Below are 18,801 nucleotides of genomic sequence, written 5' to 3'. Positions count from 1 at the left end.
CACACAAGCACCATCTAGGCCTTCTTTCACACACGTTACAAAGGTAACCTACACTTCTTACACGCTTCAAATCTCAGTGTGAATGAAACCTTGCATTTACCACTCAGAATCAATCAGAACCACCCAAGGAGCAAGAGTCTCTAACCCCTTTTCCATAGCACTCTTCTCCTGTCTTTAGGAGCAGCTACATATTTCACACTTCAGGACACAGAGCAGTAGATCATCCCATGCCATGACAAAGACCTTGGTTCTGCTAAGGTCTCATGGTCTCACACTGGCCAAGTCATGTGTATGTCAAATCTTCCTCATCAATTATAGAAGTAGAGATTCTCCTTCCTCCATCTCCTACACTCCACATCTGGATCTGGATGTGAAATACCATGGTGCAGTCCCAAAACTCCAAGCCTGAGACAGGAAGAGAGGGACATGCACTACCCTGGAGGCCGGCAGCAACGCCAACCCTGTTGCAAAGACGGCAATTATCCTAAAGTGAAGGCTGCACTCCTGAAAAACCACAGTCTAAGATACACTGCTCCCCTTCCTGCTCCACAGCCTTGCAGCGAAGTAGAAGGATGAGAGGGGGGTTGGAAAAATCATTCTGCTCCACCAGAAATGCTTTTTCATGTTGCTCTTTCCCTGGTTTTAAGGACGTGGACTCTGTAATCAGTGGGGAAAGGGTGCCAGCAGACCGTAACTAACTGGGTGCTGTGCTGCAGCCAAAAGGGGCCTCAGAAGAGTGCCCTCAGCCCACTGGCAGGTCAGTGCTTCTCAAGGAAATGTTGGCCTCCTGTCACCTTGCCCAGGGAGGGCAGGAACAAAAGCTGCATTGGAAGCAATAAACAAAGGAAATTTCCAGTCCTACATGCCCATTCCGCAGTAACACAGGGATGGTCATAGCAGTGCTGGGAACGTCAACTTTTCTAGCATCCAGCTCAGGAAAAGCAGTCTAAGTCATGCCATCACCTAATCACGTGAGCAGCAGGCAGAGGGAAAGTGCAGGCTTAGGGAACACAAAGGAGACAAAGAAAGTTTTAAAACTTGGAAATTTGAAAATATCATCCCTCTGCTGAGCCAGGGATGCCCCGGACATACTGTGTGCTCCATGTGCTGACAGCAGCTGGAAGCGCTGCTGAGGGCAGAGCCCTCAATGCATCTAAAGACACAAGGGAAATTCACGGTGGCAGCAGACAGGTTACTCGCACAGTCTCTCAGCCAGGGCTCAGCGCTTAATTGTGCCTATTCTTCCAGGAGATGCTGAGGGTCATCAGAGATCTGAAGCTAACAGGCCTATGCCTTCGTGGCAGAAATAAAGCTCCTCTGTACCTCAGGGTAACTAACAGAAGAAGAGAAAACAATAAAAACAAGGGAGAAATTTTACCGTGGAGTAAGCTGACCCTTGCACTTCATTTCAGTTTTGGTGAGCTTCTCTCATCAGGACAGCTTGCAAATTAGTCATTCTAAAGTAAAAACATCACCTTTTTTCCATCTTTAAGATTAAGACTGGCCTACATACATAAGTCACCATCCACCATGCCAAAGCCTGCTGAGAATATGCTGGTATCACAGAGTAGCACGTATTCAAAGGAAAGATATCGCCTATTGCATCACCAGCATGGACTCCTATAGTACATCACAGGACTTTAAGGTTTTCTCTTCAACAGCTCAAGACACTACATCTTGCAAAATGTGCAAAAAAAAACCCATCATAGAGCTGCTGCTTTGTGGATCACCACAGATCTCACCCTGCTTCCACCTATAGCCTTGACATCCATGTGCAGGTCCTAAGCATGGTTACACTGATTGCAGCCACTGGGCATGGGGCAGACTCTTCCAAACAGAACGTGAGCAATGGATAATCCAGTAGATAGATAAACTGTAATCCAAGCCTAGGGTAATGGCCATTATAGCCACAAGACTGCCACAAATTTTATTGAGGTTTGCATCCTGCAAAAGGCTTTGGGATGGGGAACATGCAGTGAATATATCTACATTTCAGGAGGAAATAACTGTATAAGGAAGCTCACAGCTGGCAGTGAAAAACAAGGGAAGAGGCAGGGAGAAGAGCAGCACAAATAGCAAAAGGGAGAGGCAACAGGAGAGGAGGAATAAGTGGGAAAGGAATAATAAACAAAAATATCAAGGACCAGAGGAGGCAAAGCATCCGTGAGGTAAGGTCTTGCACAGTCAACTAGCCATCACTGAGGTCGGTGAGACCAAGAAACCCAAAAAGTCCATGGGGACGGGAATGCAAATCAGAAAAGGATGAAATCAGATGGTTCTAAGGCATGTCAGAATAATTCCAGACGAACACCACGAGTCCAGTAATGTTGACCTCACCGATGGCAGTGCCCCTGAGAGCCTTCACCCTGACCCGCCCAGCTTCCTCTCTTATGTCTTCTTCTGGAAAGGATGGGTTAAAAGAATTTGCCACAGCAGGGTTTGTTCCTTGCCCAGAGAAGTTATGTCCCAGAGGAAAGGGTGTTAAAGGCTTGTCCTTTACTTACTCCCAGAACTCAATAACAGGGGAGGTGGCATTTTCGTTGGTCACGTTGAATGTTGAATTTGCCCTCTGGAGCTCCATGCAGTTTCCTGTGGGAGAGGCCCAAGGAGAACAAGAATGTAAGTAGCAGTGGTTGGAGCACCAGAGGATCTGAAATATCCCTCCCTTTCCATCCCCAGTGACAATGCTCATTGACACTGACTCCGAAACAAATTTAGTATAGGCCCAAAAATGCACAAAAGGTGTCCCCTCTAGGGTAAGGCTAGCAAGAAACCGAGGACAAGTAAGACAATGGCATTTAATTTTTCCTTCCGGTGGGCATAGTGAGGAGGCATGACCAGCACTGGTTCTATGTCCTACACACAGCACAGGATGACTGGAAAATGCCAAGAAAATAGGTGCCCACAGCAGCTGGAACCCAGAGTGGGAGCCACCAGGGAGGCCACCACTGCACAGCACTGGCCAGGTATTGCAAGTGGTTGGGCAGTGCCAACACTGGTGCTCTATAGTAAAGACACAAATCAACCAAGCCTCTTCCCCAAAAGCACCACCATCATTGCAGTGACCCAGCACTCCCCACCCCTATGATCAGAGGTCCTAACCAAGCAGGAATGGGAGGGGGCTCTTCACACACCTGTGTTCCACTCATGGTCACAGCTGCCCCAAGGGAGGTTGATGGTGAACGAACTGAAGAGATAAAACAAGGCCCAGGCCAGGACAATGATGTAGTAGAAGTTCAGCAGTATGACGATGACCTGTGAGGCGTAGCCAATTCCTGTAGAAAGTGAGCCCCAAAGGCTGGTGACCCAGAAGACCCAGTGAACAAGACTCCCCTTGGGAGGTGCTCACTGTGCTCACCCAACATTTTCATCTGCTCCATATTTTAACTGCACTGCCAGACGCATGCCTGCAGAGCAGCTGCCAAAACCATCATTCTCTCCCAAAATCCCACCATGCCACATCAGTGGGTGTCCAAGAAGAGGTCTCAGGGACCTCTTTCTTCCTACCACCATACTGCAGCTTTCCCTAGTGAAAAGATGGCAAGGAAAGGGGGTCTGGGCAGGGGATGGGAAGATTGTAGCTGGAAAGCCACCCAAGGAGACAGACGCACAAGACAATGTTCCACCTGCTGAATAGCATCTCTTCCTCCAAACTTCACTTCTAATTTTGTTCACTCATCCCTTTTCACTCTTGGAGAAGCTTTTGTATTAACACCACACACCTTCTCCGGGAGGAGATAGAGGAGCATAAGAAGGTTTTGGTATGCAGAAAGGAAACAACTAAGACTTTCAGAGAAATCATGGGAAGTGGCTTGAAGCTGGATGACTGTGCTTAAACAGTGCTAACTGAATCTGACTGCTAACAATTTATTAAGACAGCTGACATATTTCAACACTAAGGTTTTAAGCTAGCTACAAACTCAAGAAAATGCTGCAGCACTGACCTAAAACTAGTAGTATGGTTTAGGTTCCTTATACCCTCTAGAAGCATTTTCATCATTAGCTCTTAGAGGACAACCTTGATTGGGTATAAAGCTCCTGGCCAGAGCTGCAGCCATAAAGAAGGAAGCCAGGACGCAACACAATGATGGGAACTGTTTGGCTAGAAAGGCCATCATTTTTTCCAGTGCAGTTCTGGGTAGGGGGCAGCCCATGGCCCTCCCAGGCTGGGCTCCTCAGGGGTGGGCAGAAGATGCATGGAGGTACATAATGACCCAGACTGTGGGGAGAGGAATCACTGCTCATCTCCCGAGGGCCCCATGGTCCCCCCACGTCGCTGTGCCCTCCTGGGCTCACCCCACTTACCTTCGAAGAGGGGACAGATCCTGCGCCAGGCCGTCACCCCTCCCTGGCTGGTGTACTGTCCCAGCGCTGTCTCCAGGAAGAAGACAGGGATCCCACAAGTGAAGAGGAAGATGAGGTAGGGGATGAAGAAGGCACCTGGCAGATTCAAGTGGCAGACAGAAGTAAGCCCCGTGGGGTGACTCAGGTCAGGCCATCTCCAACCTGGCACCAGACAGGTCCCTCCAGGATGGGACAGCCTAGCAAGGATGGGGGATGTGGGAGTGGAAAGACCACGGACAGAATGCCAGGAAAATGAGATCTTCCTCACGTTTCACCTCCCAGAGTTATGTGATTGCATGAGTAACTCAACATTTAGAAAAGATGGAGAGGAAAGGAGAATTTCTACGCCCAATTTTTGTGCAGAAAAGAGTGAGACAAGTTCTCAATAGCTGTATAGAAATACAGGAGAACACACTGCTGGGAAACCATTGTGACTTTTAATCAAGTTGGTGACTTCTTTCACATTGATTATTCTGATTGAATAAGCTGACAAGCCCATGGATGACAATACCAAGGCACTGAGGAGCACATAGCGACTGACACCTTCACCCAATCTGTGGGTGTGCTTAATAATTTGCTCACCAAACAGCCGCACATACAAATGAAAAGCAAGTAGTGGAGGAAAGTATGTACCTTATGCCAGCAGGCAGGGCTGCCCTCCTGTTCAAGCCCTGTCATGAAACCAGTCAGGGAGAGACAAAATGCATCAGGCTATTGATTACCTCAGGCTAATGTTAAATGCAGTAATGGCTTTTACCCTGCAGAGCACAGGAGACAGCCCTGCAAGATGGTCCGTGCTCCCTGCTGCAGTCACGCACCACTAGAGATGCTCAAGCTCTTCTGCAAAGGCTGGGATATGAGGAAGGATGGGAAGCTGGTGTGGTGAGGGGTAGCCCTGAGGGAAGAGCAGCAGCTGGGCTGTGGTGGACTCAAAGGGGCACGCAGGGTTGGAGATGGCAACCCAGCTAGCCACCAACTCCATTTTTCCTGCATAGGCCTTTTCTGTGCTGGTGGGATGATAACTGGCTCTGGGGTCAGTCAGTGGAAGTGTATGGGAAATAACAACCCCAGTGCACAAATAAACCCAAAACCCAAGAGATCTCATTAGGAAGCTTAGCTGGCATGCAGGGGCAAGGAGAAGGAAGAAGGGCTTTAGGGAGCAGCCAGAGGTCCCTCCCGATCTCTCCCTGGTAGGACGCAGAGCCACAGCCCTCCCTTTCTTGCAAAAAAAATGCAGTCAAAATAGATAAGGATTGCATCTTGACAGCTGCCAGTGGGCAAACAGCAACTGAAGGGATGCTGATACCTGCCAGCCCTGGGGAATGAAAAGCATCTACACACATGCCCTCCTTCTACCAGTAAACAGAACTTGATGAGAGCAAAGGGAACTCCCAACTCGTCATCTTATCGTAAAAGTGGAGCCTATTTCCAAGAGAGATTTTTCTCATATGAAAGTCTATATTTAACTAAACTGCAGCCAGGGGATCCCAGGGAAGGTGTCTGAAGTGGCAGATCAAGCCCTTCAGCCTGGATTTCCCTTACTTGCAGCTTGCCATCTGGCCTGTCACCTTCCTCCGTGTTCTGGTTATCTCAGGTTTCAGGCAGGGTTCATGTTTTGGAAATCTAACTGGAGGGTCCGAACATGAGGTGTGTGAAATAATGCAAAACTATGGTGGGGTGAAGGAGGGATTTGCAGAGACATGTTTGGGCCAGGGACTGTAATCTACCCCTCTTCCCTCGCCATCCAGGTTGGGGGACTGGCAGGGTGGGACATTCCTGACCAACGCCAGCCTTACTGCTTCTCCCCATCTCATTACAGCTGACAGAAGGCTGCTGCTTGCCCGTACAAGCCAGAAAGGTAGCAGGCAGGATGGTCTTCAGGCAGGGAAAATCCGTGGAGATGGGCCCAGAAAAGGCACCCTGCCCAACCGCTCTGTCTGAGAGGCTGGCAGGGAGGACAGACAGCGGTGGGAGTCTGTGGTGTGATGGGGATCCAGGAGCACACCTGAGCAGCCCTCAGTGCTGGCTGACATCCCTCCAGCCCACCTCCATCCATCCTACCTACAGATGGACCCTGACACCTGGCAGAGCTTTGCTTCACTGAAGGGGAAGGGGGACGTCCTGCCACACATCCCCTCCACTATGGCCCCTTCCCCTCCATGTGTGCAGGGATGACAGTAGATTCTTGGGACTGGCCACGTTGGGGAGCACAGCCACACCACCAGACAGGTTTACCTGGTATTTCCCAATTGGCGGGGCCACCCTGCCCAGGGAGGGTCTGACCCCACCATGCGAGGTGAAAACAAGAGCTAACAAGAGCAAGAGAGAACACTTCTCGCTCTTCTTCCACCTCCCTTTTCCCCCGCCATATAGGACTTTGATATCAAACACTGAGCACTAAATAGATAAGGGATGACTCTCTTTCATACGTGGAAATATCTCTAAACAAAGGAAAAGTGAGAAACTGACCCTATGCATAGCTCAGATTTTACAGATACCTTTTTTGCAAGGAGCCTAACTTATTTAGCGCAGTAAAGCAAGAGCCAAGAGCAGTGGGGGGAGAAAAAGTCAGCCAGTGGAGCAGAGCTATTCCAGCCAGAGAGTAATGCTGGCACAAGAGTAAATGGTTGCTGACTGGCCATGACTGACCTGGAACAAATTAAATAAAGGACCCTGATCTTTATTAAAGTACCAGAGAAACAAGTGCCTGCACCAGCCTTCCCAAAGGAGTACAGGACAAAACCTCTGCTAGCTTTTAAAATTAATTCTGAAGTGTTACAAGGGATGTGATACAGCACCAGCCGGGGCAGGCTGGGCTCCGTGAGGCAGGAGGGAGCCCCGTGTCATGCACAGCCTCATTGCACTAACCTGCCCCAAGAGAAGTCATATGAGAAAAGCTTTCCTCTCTCCATGAAAGTCTTGTGCCCCATCATTGCTCCAACCTCATGGGAAAAGAGCCAGAGGTGAAAAATTTCCTGAAGGATTCAAACTCCTCACAGTGTCTGCTGCTTCACACGGCTTTGCTTCAGGACCATTTCTCCGAGGAAAAAGTGCTGAGAAATCCCTTTGTGTCTTGCCTCTCCTGTCCAGCCACACACTGCAGCTGCCCTTTCCCCAGTGCCTTCCCTGGGCACCCAAGGTAAGAAGTGCCAGGGCAGGGTCCCAGATCCCACCCCTTGCAATGGGATGACAATCAGAAAGCATACCGCAGCAGGAGGCATGGCTCAGCAAGCAGCCAAGAAACATTCCCTTTGGGAAAAGAAAACACAAAAAAATCCTCCTTTTTCAACAGGGAAATAAATTGCCCAACCACCTGGTGAAAAGAAACAAGCACTCAGCAAAGCACGGCGTGAAAGTAGCTAAACAGTGATTAATCCTCTTTTATGCCACTGGGATGAAAGCTGTTTATTGAGGCCCATGAGACTACCCCAAGCTCAAGCCAGGGGATTTCAGCCCCAGGTCCCTAGCGCTCGCTCCCTGTAGCTCCCAGCCAAGTGCTGTTTCCCCTCTCCCCTGTCCTTCTGGAGAGCCCGATTAGCAACTAATGAGCAAACAAGGAGAGCAATTCCCTCTTCTCCATGTGTCACCAAGCCACACTTGAGAAGAGCTTTGGGCTTTTGATATTTTTAAATAGCTTTCTCACTTAAAAAAGAGACAGAAACTAAAAGCAGGCACAAACACCTGTAAAAGCCCATGGCAACCCTTCACAAAAGCAAGCCCAGCTGTGCTATTAAGCCACAGGTAGCTGACTTAGCACAGGATCAGCCCCTGGTCACTGCTGGGCAGAGCCTGAGCCACACTGATGTGCCAGCACCTCAGCTGTAACAATAATGCCCTACTCCTTCTCTCTCCCTCAAGCACGTCTGTCTGGACACCTCAAAGCTCTGCCATCTAACCTGGAGGCATGTGTCCTCTCTCCCATGCGCTCACAGCTCTGGCGGACGTTGTGAAGGCACCACAGGGTGCAGGAGGGATTCTGTGCTTCTGCACCAAGGCAAGAAAAGCCCTCTTGTTCAGCTTTGTGCTTGACACCTGGCTTCAGTACCAGTCCCTGAATGACACCCTTCCAGAACAGACACCAGACTAAGATCTGTAGTCAAGAGTCCCTCAGAGGTTCCCTAAGGCTCCAGGAAATGCTGCAGCTCCTTGCAGCACCCATGAGAAGCACAATGCCCTGCAGCCTACTGCACTGTTCTGTGCATGGTACCCCTCAAGGAAGGTGAATCATGCGGCTCCAAGCACCAAGCCCTTCACTCAGGTCCTCCTCCCTCCCCCTGCTGATAGCCATCCACTTTGCCAGTAGGACCAAGGCTCTACACACCTCAGGGGAACAAAGCCATCAGAAACCCTGGAACATCACCACTTCATCACCCTTTCTCATTGGTCCAAATAGCCCCCGTGCATGTCCCACATGGTGGCCACATGCCAGTGGGTTGGTTCCTCTCTTCGAACTCATGGCTTGGGCATTGCTGAGAAGCTGCTGCCAGGAGTGAGCAGGGCCAGACAGATGTTGCAGAGGCAGGAGGGATCATAGAGGGACACCACTGAACAGGCACCCCGGGGGCTTACCGGGGCCAGGGATGTACTTACCTCCACCATTCTTGTAGCAGAGGTAGGGGAAGCGCCAGACATTTCCCAGGCCAATGATCTCCCCAGCCACGGACAGAACATATTCCAGCTTGTTGTTCCACTGCCCTCGCTCCAGAGTCCGGTCCTCCTTGTCCCTTTCCATGTCAGGGTGTGCAGGCACCGTTTCACCATTGCTGATGGCACCAGGGACTCTGTAATCCATCCCACCTTCAGAAGGAGTTTCTTTCGTTATGTTCAGCACAAGCCATGCAATGAGGCAGAAATTTGGGCTACAGAAGGCAAGAACAAGGAGAGGATATGCCCATATATATGCCAAACTGTTCCTCTCTTGCTCCTTATACTGATTCCTGCTGGTAGCAAGGCACTAAGAGTATGCATGTGCTTTCATTACTTAGTCCAAAACCAGTCCTTAAAAGCCACCATCCGTTTCATTATTTTTAATTGACCCATCTCAAAACATTTCTGCTTCTGGAAGCCCATCCTCCAAGCACAACGTTACACAGAAGATCCGGTGGCCCATCCAGGCTGGAGCTCCCACTGCAACAGGTACAGGGAACAGAAAGGGCTGGAGGAGGGCAAGAGGGGGATCAAACACTTGACAAGATATTGCTGCTTACCAAGGTCTGGTTTTACAGACCATGCTATGAAAGCCACAAAACATGCAACTATCTTAGACCTGGGAAAAGGACAAACTGTAACAAGAGAGGAAAAAAGTTTCTACTTTCAGTGGTGGCATCTGTTTCTGGCTATCTACTAAGCTGTGAGAAAAGCTGATTTTTCAGGATAGTGCTATCCCTCTAATATCAGGAAACTAAAGGGTGCAGACCTGGGATCTCTCCTCTCTCTGCCCCTCCAAATATCTGCCTATTGCCTGCAGAGGCTCCCCACAGTACTGCTCTCATGAAGCTTTGGCGCTGCAAGAGCTTCTCCCATCTCTAAACAGATCTCTGCTAAATAGAAGATCAGCACACAGTAGGTGAGCACCTCTCCCACTGTCCCACCTTCTCCCAAAAACCTCCAAGAGGACACATTTCCTTCCAGGAAAGCCAGAGCATAGTGTGCCTGCTGGTGCACAGCTGATGCCTCAGAGCACAGCAAGGAGATAGGCAGGGGTGGCACCAGTTCTGCTACAGCCATTCAGGAGGCACAGGGGGAGTTAGAGCCTATTCCTTGTGGGCAGGATGCCCTCCTGGCTGCCAAGTCCCATGGGGCAAAGGACTGTGACTCCCACCAGCGCCTGGTGCCAAAGCTGGCATTTCTGAGGTCCTTGTGCCAAGCAGGCCACCTTCCTCTGCTCATGCCTCACAGAGGCAGCTCCCCCAGCCTCAGGCTAATGCTTGCCATTTATTCCTGCCTACAACTTCTTTGCCAGGAGAGCAGGAAAAGACACTGGCAGCATCAAAAGACATTCTTCCCCATCCAGAGAGTGTGAAAAAAAAAGGCAAAGAAGTATTTTGAACCTCTACCCTCGCCCTGTAAAACACAGTTCCCTGTGAAACACTCCAGGACACGAAGAGGAGCAAGAAACACCGGCAGGCATTTGACAGTGGCTGCAAGGAAGGACTCGGAGGACCCCTCCACACTAGAAAATTATTAAACAGGCAGAGAGTGCACCGTGACCTCTCATCCACGGCAGACCCGAGTGGGTGAGGGGTGCAGCGGGAGCAGGGCAGAAGAAAACGGGGCAGAGGTGTTACCTTGTGGACGGCGCTGTCGGGGCACGGGCCGACGGGAGACTCAAAGGCAGGACCGAAAGGTGCTGGCTATTTAAAGTGTGGAAAGAAAAATTCAGCGGTGGTGTAATCCTAGACTTCGCCCAACCCACATTCCTTCCTCCACCCCCCAGGGCTGGACAAAAACCTGCACATGACTGATTTCATGGCCAGTGCAAAGGGGCTCATTCCCCCTGCCTGTGAGAAGAGCTCACACTGCCTCCACCAGTGCTCTTCCTCTGGGAACCGCTGGCTCCTACTCTCCATCATCTCTTTGCCCAACGTTGTCTCTGGAGGCACAGCAGAAAGGGGAGACCACCATACACAGGTGCCCCTACAGCACTGCCCAAGGGAGCTGAAGCCCCAAGATCTGCTGGGAAGAGGTAAGAGATGAAATATGAATTAACATTGAATACCCATCATGGGGTCTCTCCTCAGCGAGGGGGACATGGGCACAGGGCAAGGTCCTGCATTGCAGCCGAACCCGCGATGCCCAGTGGGGCAGCCAGGTTGTGCCATGGCCAGGAGAAGCAGTGGGCAGCAGAGCTCTGAGCTGGAATTAAACTCTGCTAACCTCTCTGCTGCTTCTTACTAAGGGCCTAAAACAGCCTCGTTCAGAAGTGTGGCAGGTTGCAAACTCTCTTCCCTCATGTGCAAGGATTTCTGCCACTGGTCTTTCCCCTGGAGCAGCACTGCCCCATTCCAGGACATCGCTCCAGAAGCCACAATGGGAGTGGGCAGTCAAGCAGCGGATGAGCAATCATGTAGCAGGGATAAAAAACAGCCCCAAATGTGCACATCCAACACTGTGCTGCAAAATTTGCTGCGGCTGCTCAGGAAGGAGGTCCTGGGATCACTGCAGGTAGTTACCTGATGACATGAGCTCTGTGCTTTGAAGCCACAAAAAAAGACAGACGGAATGGGATACGGTTCATGGTAGATGTGTTACGGCTGTGATGGTCCAAGGACATAAGTAAGGCAAGGTTTTGAAATTTTTTTATTACATCTGTTGATGAATATTCGTGGCAAGAGACAAGCAAAACAAAAAGAAATAATCATACTTTTGGGTTTAGTGTCATTGTACCAGGCCTCCAAATCAGCACCAAAACTTGAGCTGTGTGCAGGCAGTTGCAGTTTGAGGAGGTATTAGGAGAAAAATGGGAACAAAGCAGCAAACACTATGATGTGACCAGATTGATTTCTGGTGTACCAACACAGCACCAGACTTCCTACAGGAGAAACATGGAAAGGGAAGAAGGATAGGCATAGGAAAGGAATGGATTCAGCCAAGGAGTGACATGATGACACCTTGTCTCAAAAGATGTCTAGATAAAAAGAGGGTGACAAGAGAGGTCTAGGAAGCAAAGAAAAGACAGAGAAGATGAATATATCATCCACTACATCTCATAGAGCAACAACTAACGGCATCTAATGAAATATTCAGATTTAAAACAAAAGGAAATACTTTTTCTTCCCACTGTGCAGAATTAATTAAATGTGGGACTCATGGCCATTTGCCACAGAACATCATTCAGAAAGGAACTAGACAAGTTCATGAAGGACTGCTCCTCCTCTACAGCAACAATTAAATGGGATGATCCAAATAAAACAGTCAGCTCTACTCCTCGTATCAGTGGTAACGAGGGAAGATGTCCCAGAGGAGGAATTGCATGAGATGGTGAGAAGCAAAGGACATCCTTGCACAGAAACCATCTCACAGTGAATACTGTAGTTGTCAAATAATCAAGGTAAGGATACAGGGATTAATAAACAACAGCAAAGTCAAACAATACCTTGCCTTGTGCAACAGATTGGTGTGAGGGGAGAGGAGACTGAATAAGGAAACATTTCTAGAGATTCTCAGAACTATTGCGTGCATCAGCATTGCTGCTCAAATATCCCTGGATAACCATGATCACTACAGAGCACCAATGGCTATAATCTTATCAACAAGACAACAAACTAATTGGCAAGAACTAATAAGACTATGATAGGAACCAGTGTAATCAATAACAAACTATCTGACTTCCGTCCAGTGAGATAAGGCTGCACTGAGTACAACAATAAGTTGAAAATTAAAACAAATATTCAGTGTAAACATAAGCAGCAAGGGGAAACATTAAATCCACAAGAGCAAGAGCAAGCTGGAAAATCCCAAGTGAAGCATATTTAAAATAAAACATCACTTTACACATCTCCTGGGGTGGAAAAAGAAGAAGTCCATATGGTTTTAGGATATTTTGCTTGAGAGATTAAAATAAATAAATAAATAAGTTTGATCTTTTTACTGGAGATAGGAAGAGAATGAACAAATATCACAAAGGATCGGTTAAGATTACAGAAAAAGATGTTTTCAATACACATTTTTGAAATTGCAGAAGGCAAAGAGATTGAGAGGGACTTTAATGAGCTCATCAGAAGGAGTGGAAATCTAAAGGGAAAATTGCAAAGGATGAAGTTGCAATGTCTAAGATTTTGAGACTGTAAGCATCTTTAAGCCAAATGGAACAATGGAGACAATTGAAACCAAAACCTTAGGAAATAGATTGGTAAGAAACAAGTAAGAGAGATGGGAGAATGTGAATCTTAAAAAAAAAAATAAGGAATAAGCCTAGATAATGTGCACACTGTAGTAACAGCAAAAAGATTCATCCTGACATCTACTGAAATAATGCCATTTAATATTTGGATAGATATGCATACACATACATATATGTTATTTATATGAATAAGGAGAACACCAGAAAAAGGCTTTTGCAGCAACGTTTCCCACCCAGAATTGTGCAAGCTGAATCTCACCTGGTGGCTGCAGAGCATCTTCTTCCAGATGCTACAAGCGCTGGCAAGTGGCAGTACTGATGCTGGCACCCTTCCCACATGCATCACTCTCATGCCACCCTCCCAGATGGCACAAGGGTGTTATTTTGTTGGTGGCCAGAGGTACAAAATGGGAAGCTGCCTGTTTAGTAAACCCCTCAGAGCAGAGAGCTGAAGACTGTGCCAGCCAGAGCTGCAATGCTCCTCCCAGACCCGTCCCATGTGGCTGAGCTATAACCCACTGTTAATGGGACAGCCCACGCTGGAGCGATGCCTCCCTAAGTGGGTCCTGAAGCAGCTTCCAGGTCCAGGCATGCTGCCAGGCTGCCTTTGCTGCTGCAGAGCAGCTCAGTGCTGTCTTAGACACTTCTCCCCAACACCCGTTTCGAAGAAGAGCAAAAGTGCTGGACTCGTGGGCTCTCTATCAATGCACCCACCCACCTCAGACAGGACAACTACTGGAAAATCCTGATCCTAAAGGTTATTGGTTCCTCTCCTGATATTTAGGTTGTATTTTGCTCATCTTTCTCTTTACCTTACAACATTTACCAACATTTCTGTCCTTAGCTTTGTCTCACTCTTCCTCAGCTTTGTCTCACTCTTCCACCAGCAGTGGAGGTTGTGCTCCTGAGGAAGAGCTCACAGCCTAGACAAAGCAATCCTAGAAGGAGCTTCCTCTGGAGATAATAAGGCATCTCAACGTTTTATGGATCAGATGCGCAATAAGAACTACCTCCAGCCCACCCCATCCTGCACGGCTGGCACACAAGTGTGCTGGCCCTATATGGTCTAGTAGGAATCTCAGGACCTATTCCCTGGTCTAGTCCTGCTTCACATATATGTCTAACTGAGGAGGAAACAAAAAGCACTTAGAGTTCTTTCCTTCAAACTCCCCAGCCACCTCCAGCCACACAGGTGGTTCAAATCTAAAAGCTGGGGAGGGATTCAAAGGTACCTGCTTAGAGGAATGATGAGGGGAAAAGAGGAGAAGGAAATGGTTACTAGGAGAGGTGCACGATCTTTTACTGCTGTCAAATGAATCTGTGCTCCTAACCCACCAAAGAGCTCTTAGGAGGGTGGTCACGGCACAATTGCTGCTGCTACATTGGTGTTCCTGAGGTGAAGAACCCATCAGCCACATCTGACATTTGATGAGCACTAAAAGCAACATTTTTCACCTCCCCCTCTTCTCCTCTGTCACGTGTCAAACTGCCTACATGTGTTTCAGGGCTGTGTAATCTTGCAAGCCACCTCCCATCTTCCAGGAACGCAATTTGCTGTTATATTATCTGGGCACCAAAGGCCAGAGCAAATATGATGCATTTCCTCTACCTGATAACCACCCTGCTACTAGCCTTTTCAGCCTGAAAACGTTATCCGGCTTAAGTGACCATGGCTGTAGCAAGCAAAATTGTAACAAATATGCACAGAAAGATGATAAATAGAGGCTGGTACTGGTCGGCACATTACAGGAACCCGAAGACTGCTCAGCTGAGAAAGAAGCCAAAGTAAGCACAGAGGATTGACTCCTGCTTGAGCCACTAAGCTCCCTCCCAGAAAGGCATGTATACTTTGAAAATACAATGACAGGAACCAAAAGCCATGGCAAGAGCCTGCAGTTCCCGCAGCGACAGAGGATCTTACTGCAGCCATTTGGACAGCCTCATTCCAAAGCAGCTTCCCTAGCAAATATCCTCGTCCAAATAATGACCCAAATGACCAGAAACCCAAGGCAAGAACAATCCTGTTCCTACTGGCTGCCTGCAGAAATGCAAAGGCCTCACTTTTCTACCCAAGCCATTTGTGGCGCACGATATGACTGTCTGTGAATACCAAGCTCTGCATGCAGGAGATAAACAGATGACTTTCCTGTCCTAGTCAGAGCTCAAGGGACAGCTTGAATGCCAGAGGACGTGCTCACAGCACTGGAGAATCCTCTCCTGTGGATATCACTAGCATACCTCCACCTTCTCTGCACACAGAAGCTAAGGGTGATGCTTGCACTATGCTCAGTGTGTAGGCTGGCGGCGTGATGATGATCAAAAGCGGTAAAGGGAACTTCTATGTTGAAACCAAAAGGACTGTGCCTCCAGACCTGCTTTGGCCACAATATGAATTCCCAGCTGTGTAACAGAGGGCAGCAACAGAACTGCCAACTCCCATGGCAACTCTGCCATGTCAGTGCTTTTCCCACCCAAACTCAGACGGAAATAGCAGCGCTTCCCGGGTGTGCACTTACCTGTCTGGAACAGCAAACCCAAGACCAAGGCAGGAATATGCAGGTGTTAATATTGCACAGACAAGCACAAGCACATCAGGAGTGCCCAGGCAGGCAGACCTACAGTGCTTCACATCTTGCCTCTGCTTTGACTTCTGCTTAGTAGCTTGTGTCTGTTATATGCTCTGGCCCTTTGTACACATGAACAAGGAACAAGGTTTTTTCTGCTCGGAATTCAAAAGTATCCCTTTTTCAGTTATGGTCAAAAATAAAAGCATTGCAAACTTATGTGATTATAATATATATACATATAGATACCTGTATATATATATATGTATGTTTAGAATGTAAATTCTTGTAAACAAGAATTGAGTAGTAAGTAAAGAGCTCTGAACCTGGAGAACTCAACCTTTTTAACATCTCCTCCTGTTTTCCCCCCAGCTCCACCAGGTACCACCAGTTCCTTAGGTCTTTTCCATAGTTCCACTTCACCACTGACTGGGCAGCCTGAACAAACCCTTGTGGAGTAGCTGTGGGAACAGAGCCTGAGCACATTTTGGGGAGAGAGCAGGAAACACTGCTAGTCCAAAGACTTCTGGATGTGAATATTGACAGTTTGCACCAAGAAAATAAAGCTCACCCATTCATTCTTGCAGCCAAGGACCTAATTAGAGAGCATTTTCATATCAAGACGCAGGTGCTAGAGGAAATTGTCATTTCAGGCTAATAATGACAGCAGTATTGCTTAAGTGGCCCAGAAGTGAGAAGTATGAGATCAGCAGACTGATGAGGTACAGGGTCGACTCAGGGGTGGAGGAGCTGTATATTGTGACCATCCTGATGATGGCCTTTTCTTGTGTTCTGCACACTTAACTACTCTGAGGTAAAGATTATAAACTTGAAACAGACTGCAGAAAGAATGAAACAAAACCACTGGTAGGATTGGGATTTTGGGTACCGCTGTGCCCTTTCTGCCTAGAAGAGGGATGTTCTGGCAGGGAAAAGGGAAAAAGCTTTTCTCAGAAGTGAGACAGGGTTGCTGCACCTGCTTAACAGATTCTTGCACAGAAACCCCATAACCTGGTTTTAAACAGGCAGGTTCTCAGAGCATCCACTCATGTTTATTTATATACTCAAAAAAAAAAAAATAAATAAAAAGGAGACCACTACTCAGAGTACAAACTTTCCATTCTGGGAGAAAATCAAATACATTGCTATCAAGTGGACAGAATGCGAGAAAGTTTAAGAGTTTCTCAGAATAAGTTTGCTAAATAAGAAATGACCAAGTGAAAAACTTTGGCATATCAAAAAAAAAGGTCACTAAGAAATAAAACATGGATTCACTTGTTCAGCCTCCAGAAATCAGAAATACAGTGGAGTTTTAGAAAGCCCTCGCATTGCCAGGTGGCCTTACTTCTGCAAAACGTCCCAGGCGACCCTCATTTTCTGCACGAGAAGTGTCCAGACTGAGCTCCTGGGACAGCATACTGTGCAGGGATGCTGTGCTCAGAGATGCAACCCTTGGGGATCCTGAGCCCATTGCCAAAATGCAGCACCCTGCAATGCTCTGCAAATCTTTGCTGCAACAGTCACGGAGAGCATCTGCTCCCAGCTGCTGCTCTTCAGAAGTGGTTTGTGTCTCATTTTGCGGTCGCTGCCAGCCTGAGGCAGAGCAGGAGGAAGTGGAGGGACCTGTGCTGCCTGTCTTCTCTAACCTTCCCTTTGGCTGCCCTGCTAAGGTCACTGCAAGGTTGCACAGGTAGACACACAGAGTGCAGAGTTACTCCTGCAGACAGAGTAAAAATGAGCTCACGCAGTAGAAACGTGCTCATCATCACTCATCTACTGAACTGGCTCAGTGCTTGGTAGGGCTTTGAGACCTAACAGGAGCAAGACCAGAGCCTTTAGACTTCAACCCAGGTGAACGGGATTCTGCCTGAAGCAAGCTTTACACCAAGGCTGATCTTCTGTCTACGAGTCATTCCTGTTCTGGCAGTCAACTGTAACATGCTTCCCTCACATTATCTCCCTCTCTGGAGATATTCAAAACCCACCTGGCTGCGCTCCTGTGCAGTCTGCTCTGGGTGAAGCTGCTTTAGCAGTGGGGTTGGACCAAATGATCTCCAGAGGTCCCTTCCAACCCTCACCATTCTGTGCTTCTGTGATATCGTGGCACGGAGCCTCTTTCCTTCAGGCTCAGACTTTTTTCCTCAAAAATTTGGGTACAGTCATCTGTGCGTTTTGACAGTTTAAGGTAATCTTATTTTTCTGTTGGTGAGTGCCAGAGATGAAAAAGCCAAGCCTGAAATTAGATCCAGCTGATTTCTGAAGAAAGCTAACCCCTCCAGTCAAGAGGAAGAATGTCAGTGGAGCAGCGGGTTGATGCTCAGGCACTAGGCACAGAGAGGTATTAGCAAAGCCACGTGCTACATGGAGGAGGTAGCTTCTAGGCATTCTTTGAGAGCAGCTTTCTCCAGAGGGAACAATAGGTGTGCTGCTGCTCATGTGCTTCACGCTTTCTCATTTTTTAATATCAAATTTCAAGCCACATTACGCATTCGCCAACATAAATTCAAATACTGATGCCCACCTAAAATAAAACAGACAGGTGCTGATGTAACCAAGAGTTTAGAGGAAGAAACACACAAAAACACAAGGTAGTTCCATCATGAACATTAATTAACTAATTAATTACTTTCCTTCAGCCAGACAGTGGTTCAGAGCACCACTGCTCTTTATCATAGAATACACTTCATTCCTGACCACTCAAGCTAAGGCAGAGGGTCAGGTACTGCTTGCCAATCATCTGACAAGTGCTGGAAATGGGGTTTTATTAAGTCACCCACAGTCCCGATGTGCAGTTTTTATGGCAGTCAAGAGAAAAAAATACAAGCATCCACGGTGATGTGTCCAGATGGGGGGCAAAATTCAAAACGTGGAGCCAATAAAACCTTTAATCTAGGTATCCACCATAACTAGGATCTAGGGGGAAAAGCAGACTGGTCTTTGATATTTTTATTTACTCTACGAGTTTCTTACTGCAGCATTGGTGCACAGCAGTACCAGCACATACACTACTGCTAGAAGAGAATCTGCAGATTTACACCAGAGGAAACCAGA

General features: G+C 48.0%; 1 protein-coding gene across 6 annotated transcripts in view; it reads right to left on the bottom strand.

Moving 5' to 3' along the window:
* Positions 1 to 14,020, bottom strand: part of SLC6A13 (solute carrier family 6 member 13) — a 36,511-nt gene extending 22,491 nt beyond the window's left edge. For 2 of the 6 annotated variants that reach the window (XM_054077075.1, XM_054077068.1), the window contains exons 1-5: positions 10,632 to 10,697; positions 8,935 to 9,203; positions 4,306 to 4,440; positions 3,135 to 3,275; positions 2,505 to 2,589 (exon numbers count right to left, since the gene is read on the bottom strand). In XM_054077075.1, coding sequence (XP_053933050.1) covers positions 2,505 to 2,589; positions 3,135 to 3,275; positions 4,306 to 4,440; positions 8,935 to 9,136 — 563 coding nt within the window. In that variant the 5' untranslated portion in view covers positions 9,137 to 9,203; positions 10,632 to 10,697. Of the gene's footprint in view, positions 1 to 2,504; positions 2,590 to 3,134; positions 3,276 to 4,305; positions 4,441 to 8,934; positions 9,204 to 10,631; positions 10,698 to 13,445 lie in introns of those variants that run through there. The other 4 variants (XM_054077050.1, XM_054077059.1, XM_054077082.1 and 1 more) reach the window with 4 other exon arrangements.
* Between the last annotated feature and the right edge of the window lie 4,781 nt (positions 14,021 to 18,801).

The sequence above is a fragment of the Cuculus canorus genome, chromosome 1, assembly GCF_017976375.1.
Source record: "Cuculus canorus isolate bCucCan1 chromosome 1, bCucCan1.pri, whole genome shotgun sequence".
NCBI lineage: Eukaryota > Metazoa > Chordata > Aves > Cuculiformes > Cuculidae > Cuculus > Cuculus canorus.
The sequence above is the reverse complement of the archived record's forward strand: the minus strand, read 5'-3'. Positions and strand labels throughout refer to the sequence as shown.